Source organism: Aplysia californica, unplaced genomic scaffold, assembly GCF_000002075.1.
Source record: "Aplysia californica isolate F4 #8 unplaced genomic scaffold, AplCal3.0 scaffold01353, whole genome shotgun sequence".
Classification (NCBI taxonomy): domain Eukaryota; kingdom Metazoa; phylum Mollusca; class Gastropoda; order Aplysiida; family Aplysiidae; genus Aplysia; species Aplysia californica.
In genome coordinates, this window is record NW_004798623.1 from 57,006 (window position 1) to 64,117 (window position 7,112).

The window sequence follows — 7,112 nt, forward strand, 5'->3', positions numbered from 1 at the left end:
CAACAACAGTTTGTCACAGTGAGATGTCTTCCACAACAACAACAACAACAGTTTGTCACAGTGAGATGTCTTCCACAACAACAACAACAGTTTGTCACAGTGAGATGTCTTCCACAACAACAACAACAGTTTGTCACAGTGAGATGTCTTCCACAACCACGCGCCACAACAACATTTTGCCACCCAGCAGATCTACGACAATCTCTAAAACAACACAAGTCCATGAGACAGACCGCGCAAGAGTGACCACCAGCGACCCAACTCTGATTCATGAAAAAAAAAGAGCTCTATAGACATCAAAGAAATGGTAACAGTAAAGTATAGACCCCCATTTCAAATTGCTTGACCTATTGGGCAACATTTGGGGTCACCATAGAAATCACAACAGCGTTGCAGTTGTCAGACAGAAACAGGAAACAGTTGAATGTTGTACCGTGGGACGACATACGAGAGGAAGATGTGTGTGTTTTGTTTACTTTCACCCTTGCCACTTACTTTGCACTGATCCAGCTGCCTCGTAATCTCCGGAGCATCTTTAGCGATGTTCTCCGCCGAGCTGATCCACTTCACGTACGTGTTCATCAGGTCTTGCAGGGCAGACATTTCTTCGTAAAACTTTTTTGTCTCGAAATTCAAGTCCACCTGGGAATACATCCACAACCAAAATTGTATTCAAGTATAAAGAATATTTTGTGGAAATAATAAATTTACCTTAAAAGTGGAGTCATTAAAATTAATAATTTGTCAAATCAGTAAGCACACCAATATAAGAGAAAAGATTCAAACAGTTGGAAGAAATGAGCAAATTAGAAAAATATAATTACAAACGAAAAACAAACGACAAGAGCTTTCAAATGTCCGTTCCTCAAGATGGTTGTTTTTTCAGCCACAGACAAGACAAGAACAAATGAATTATTCTCACAACTAACTTACAATTCTTCTCCTGCAGAAGATATCACATGAAAGGATACGACAACGTGTGGAATATTTCATGCACAATCCAACAACTGACCTTTGTCTGCGTCTCTGCCAGATTGTCGTTGAGTTTTTCCCATCTCTCCTCCAGACCTTTGATCACGACCGTCATCGCGTCCTGAGACTCCCCGGCTGTACGGACAGACAAAATGACCCAGTTCCCACTTAGTGACTTATTGCAGGGAACAGAATAAACAAAACGTCTTAAAACAGTTCATTGACAGCACAGGGTAAGACTATGTCTCTCTCTCTCTTTCTCTTTCGCACGCATGCACGCGCTTCCTTTCTCTCTGTAACTCTCCTTCTCTCTGTCTCTCCTTCTCTCTCTCTCTCACTCACTCTCTCTTTCACACATATATACACACACACATAATACACACACAGACACAAACACACACACACACACACACACACACACACACACACACACACACACACACACACACACACAAACACAGCAAATCTCTTCCCCTATGGTACTCTCCATCCATTTCAGCTCATTCGGAGCTCTTTGTTTTTCCATTCAATTCCTAATCAAGTTATGAAGACTGATGCCACACAGGTGGACATATTTTGCTGTCAAATACCCAGTCAATGACCCAGCTCACCTCTATACCCACTTGTTCTGCTGTCCAAATACCAAAATTTGTATCTTTTTTCTTCAGTTTCTTAACCATCAGTTGCGATCGAGCGCTCGAGAAATATTTTGTCAATATTCAAATTCTAAAAGTGTTGATTAAGCAACATCTTTCCTTCTCCAACAGCTAAAGCATCTACAGAACTCTTTTTAAAAATTCTAGTAGAGGTTTTACGGCGCTCTCAACTGCATAAGGTCATAATATGAGCGCCAGAAGATTAGAGGTGTTACAAGAGAGTAACAAACATAAAAAAGATGAAGGGGAGATCAGGACGATAGATGTTTGATAGGAAAAAAGAAGCAAACCACACTAGAGCACCCGCCAACCACTCACAGAACTCTTTGTGTTACAGGCAACAATGACCACCTGTCTGACAGATGAAAAAGACACTAAACTAAACAACTGTTACGTATTAGATAATGAAAAAAACAACATTATAGCTTTGCTACAATTATATAACTGGACAACAAACCTATTTTTAGCTCCGTGAGGATGGTCTGCCCCAGCGTCAGCAACCTCTGCACGTCGATCTGGTGTGACCGCACGGTGCTCTCTGTGTCCTGTGGGAGGTCAAAGGTCAGAGGTCAGGGGTCGGTCAGAAACAGGAACATATATAAACAGGTGTACAGTTGTTCACTGTTGTAGTTTTTCACCCCCCACTGAAGCAATGTACTTCATCTAGGAGGCAGGCTGCTCTGACTCTAACAGTCAGGGCCAACATAGGCTGACTGGGGTTTGAGATTGCGACTTGACAGAGTCTACGTGCGACGGCACAGAGCCTGATGTGTGTGATGTGTGTGATGTGTGTGATGTGTGTGATGAGTGTGATATGTGTGATGTTCCTGATGTGTGTGATGTGTGTATACCACAGCTGCCAGTCACAAACCCATGACGGTCACACACAATGACAAATCCTTGCACATAGTCGCTATAGGAGAAAAATGTCTCATGAAATGGAAACTGCAAGGGTGCAGTTGCAAAGAAAAATGTTTCCCTAACGGGCAAAAGCCACGAATGTTAGATAAAAAGTAAAATGTTGTTGCCAATCACAAAGTGTTATTGGAGTTGTTGGAAGAAAACCGACACAACCACCACAACGGATGTAGTCAACATCTGGGACAAACTAAAGTATTATCAGTGCACAGAAAAAAGATCAGATTCTTTGAGATTAAGGAATATTGTTCTGACTGAATCCCTTCCTTGTAGACACAACATCCATGTCACAGACTCTCCAGCTAGAGTGAATAGAATGTCTTGGGAGATGATGGCAGGGCAGAGGTGGAGACCACAGCCCAGGACAGAAGGACATAGAGAGATCTTGTTGATGACAATGATGATGATGATGATGATGATGATGATGATGATGATGATGATGATGATGATGATGATGATGAATATAATCTGAACACCATGGACAATTTTCCGATCACGGTGTAGATGGCGACACATCAACCACCCACCTGTATGAGAACCCTCTGTTCCTCAACGGTGAACGGTTCACTCGGGTTGTCGGAGACCAGCAGCAGAAGTGTCGACTCGGTCCGGTCCATCCAGTCCAGTAGGGTCTTCAGTTCAAGGTCAAACTCGGACCTGAAACACACATAGGCAAATATTTGTCACGGGTTTGATCAACTGTGTCTCAAGCATCAAACTGAATGAGATGTTAAAAGTTTGAAAGTTGAAATGTGTTACAACATAGTGGAATCAGGCGCATGTGGAGTTCTTGGTATCATTTAAAAGCTGATTTATTTGGCTTGCTTCCAATGAAATAAATATCTATCCATCTATCTAGAAGAGAACTCAAGATATTTGCTATTGAAGGAAGAGAGGTCGCCGGGTGTCAATGGTGAAATTAGCGAAAAAATGGCCACCAAAGTTTGGTAACTTCAATAGCTAAAGAGTCCTTGAAAAGAGAAAAATGACATTTTGTGCCTTTAATCAATGTTTTTCAGTAAAATCACATGGAAATGTGGTTAAATATTGTCATAAAAGAGGCTGAGCCAAAAAATAAAGATTTGACAAGAATTTCCAAACTGGTGGGAAAATGACTGTTTCTCCAATTTCTGTGTTTTGACGAGCGCCTGTTTTGACGAGCACCTGTTTTGACGAGCGCCTGTTTTGACGAGCACCTGTTTTGACGAGCGCCTGATTTCACAACGCTGCATCACAAATGTTCTCCACGGCCAGCACAAGACAGAACAGACGGAAAGATTGAGGCTACTACCGGGGAATAACTGGCACAGATTCGGGATTGGGACAATTTTGAAGTTTGAAGTTTGAATTTTGAAGTTTGGAACTTATGTCTTAGAGGGGGATAAACATGTTCTTAGTTCATTTCTACACAGGCCTGGTTATTTCTCTCTCTGACATGTTCTGTTTTGTCAAACCACAGCGGCACTAAGGCCCAACTCAAAGTAACACTAAATGGGACGGACAATTCCCCCCCCTCAAAGTCTTCATTATGTGTTGTGTGAATAACATAATTGTGTGTGTGTGTGTGTGTGTGTGTGTGTATGTGTGTGTGTGTGTGTGTGTGAGTGTGTGTGTGCGTGAGTGTGCGTGTGTGTGTGTGTGTGTGTGCATGAGTGTGTGTGTGTGCATGAGTGTGTGTGTGTGTGTGTGTGTGTGTGTGTGTGTGTGTGTGTGTGTGTGTGTGTGTGTGTGTGTGTGTGTGTGTGTGTGTGTGTTGACGTGCAGTTGCATGTCTATGAATTTACCATGCTGGCAACAAATTCTTCTTCGTGGAGATCAATAAAATCTTATCAGACCTCATCTCATTTCAGTTTAGGTAAACATTTCACAGAGAAAGTCTAGCACAATCAGCCTAGCTCAGACCTGGATGCAGACTCCACTCTCCGCTTCTTCGTCGACGATGGAGGAGACGCAGACGTGACCTTGGCAGACTCCGCCTCTATGACATCTTCCTCGTAATAATCCGACACTTTGGAAAGTTCCACTCCCGAGTTGGCAATCTGGGTAAGTGGAACAGAAAGACAAAACTACACATTACCCAGAAAATTGAGTCAGATACAACAAAATGACAAAACTGACACATAGCACAGAAAATTGAGTCAGATAGATCAAAATGACAAAACTACACATAGAACAGAAAACGTCCACTTGGTTCTTCAAATTTACCATCATTATCACAAAGAGCATCTGAATGCAGGTTACATATTTTACAACTCTTTCACAACAACCAAGTTATCTCCTTGCGGCAAGACCCTTCATCCATGACGTTGTGTTCTAACTATGTCACCGGAAGAAAAAACGCCAACTCACTTTTTGTTCTATCATTTTTCCCTGGTACTCATACACATTTTTCTGAAGACAAGACAGGATGAAAACTTATTTGCTTAAATTTGTTTCGAACAGGGAATGTTCTCTCTCGCCTGTTGAAACTTTTACAAGCCACAAGTTACACAGTTAGAGGAATCACTATAGGCAACCACAAAGATTTACCTCCTTGCTCTGTGACTCTGTGACTCTGTGAGTTTGTGAGTCTGTGACTCTGTGACTCTGTGACTCTGTGACTCTGTGAGTTTGTGACTCTGTGACTCTGTGAGTTTGTGACTCTGTGACTAATACACACATTCATACATACCATTTAGAATATCCTACCCCCTTGATTTGACACACCACACAAAAGTTAACCTCCTTTTTCTGCGACTGTGTGACTAGTACATACACAGCACACACAAGATCTCACCTCCTTCCTCTGTGACTGTGTGAATCTATCACTACGCGACTCTTTGACTCTGTCACTAGTACATACAAAACAAACCCAAGCTCTCACCTCCTTGCTCTGAGCCTCCCATGTCCTGCACGAGTTTCTCCCCCCTCTCCTGGAACTCTGTGACTAGTACACACACACACCACACACACACCACACACACACACACCACACACATCACACACACACCACACAATATCTATCTTCACCTCCTTGCTCTGAGCCTCCATGTCCTGCACCAGCTTCTCCCACCTCTCCTGGAACTCCTCCAGCAGCGTGGAGATTTTGGCGATGGCTTCCTGGTTGTCCACCACCGCCACGATCTGCTGACCGCACTCGTTGAGGGCATCGAAACGGCGCACCTGCTCCACCATGTCGTTCTCAATGGACTGACGAGACAAAGGTCAAAGACAAAGGTCAAAGATAAAGGTCAAAGACAAACATCAGAGACAAAGGTCAGACAAACATCAGAGACAAAGGTCAGACAAAGGTCAGTGACAAAGGTCAGTGACAAAGGTCAAAGACAAACATTAAATACAACGTCCTTCTTTGATCATTTATTTCAGACACACAATTGACATCACTGTCTTCACACTTGATTTCGTCAATCATGAGCAAAAAAAAAGAGTTTAGTGGCTGAGTTCCGACTCACAAGTTAAGTCAAGCAAGAGTCGATGACACAGTGTGTCCTAGTGGTAGGTGGTCACTAAGGTGTGTCCTTAAGCAAGACACGACAACCCTAGCTAAAACCATTGTGGCATTAGCTGTATGAACATTTGGGTGAATATGTACGCATGAACTATGTTTGCCACAGTGCACCAAATTTTGCCAAGAGGATCAATAAAGTGTTATTTATTTATTTATTTATTTATTTGTTTGTTTATTCATCTATTTATTTATTTATTTATTTATTTATTTATTTATTGTCAGTTCTATTATATTTCAAGGACAAGTTCTGGAACATTTCTACAAGGAAGAGTTCTGCTTTCATTCTTCTCCTCTGTTTTCACTGAAGATCTTGATAAACAAAATGTAAAAATGACCTAACATACAGAAGAAGACAAAGTGTCCAGACGAGAGTCACCTTGAGATACTTGACTTGCGTGATGACTTCCTCGGCTGTTTCCAGCTTGGCCGAGCGCATCCTCTGCAGGATGGCTTCCTTCTGGGTGAGCCACAGACTGAACTTGTCCTGCTCGTCCGAGAACTGCTGCCACCTCATCAGCAGCTCCTGCAGCAACAACCATTGCTCCTCCGTCCAGCGACAGATCTGAGCCCAGCGCTTGCCCAAACTCTCCAGCTGGCTCTCCATGGCCGCACACGCTGATAAAATCAAAACAAAACGTAACATATCTATAGAGAAAACTCCACGACTAAACAGGCTGCCAAAGAAAAACAAAACAAAACATATTTAAAGAGAATATTCTGTTTAGTTTAGTTTTAGTAAGAGTTTTACGGCACTTGCAACAAAATAAGGTCATCTAAATGCCGAAGAATAGAGGTGTTACAAGACAGTACACAAAAAAGAAGGAGAAGAGACAAAGTAGATAGATGTTTGATATGATAGAAGGAGCAAACCACACTGAGTGTGTGTGTGAGTGTGTGTGTGTGTGTATGTGTGTGTGTGTGTGTGTGTGTATGTGTAGTGTGTGTGTGTGTGTGTATGTGTAGTGAGCGTGTGAGTGTGTGTGTGTGTGTGTATGTGTGTGTGTGTGTGTATGTGTATGTGTAGTGAGCGTGTGTGTGTGTGTGTAGTGTGTGTGTGT

The 7,112-nt window shown here is 42.4% G+C and overlaps 1 protein-coding gene across 1 annotated transcript in view; it reads right to left on the reverse strand.

Moving 5' to 3' along the window:
- Nucleotides 1–7,112, reverse strand: part of LOC101851170 (dystrophin) — a gene marked incomplete at both ends in the record, with an annotated part of 78,372 nt that overhangs the window by 34,456 nt on the left and 36,804 nt on the right. The window contains 7 exon segments of the mRNA XM_013090589.2: nucleotides 496–642; nucleotides 1,013–1,107; nucleotides 2,086–2,173; nucleotides 3,074–3,203; nucleotides 4,449–4,585; nucleotides 5,556–5,735; nucleotides 6,431–6,669. Of these exon segments, the coding sequence (XP_012946043.2) occupies nucleotides 496–642; nucleotides 1,013–1,107; nucleotides 2,086–2,173; nucleotides 3,074–3,203; nucleotides 4,449–4,585; nucleotides 5,556–5,735; nucleotides 6,431–6,669 (1,016 nt within the window).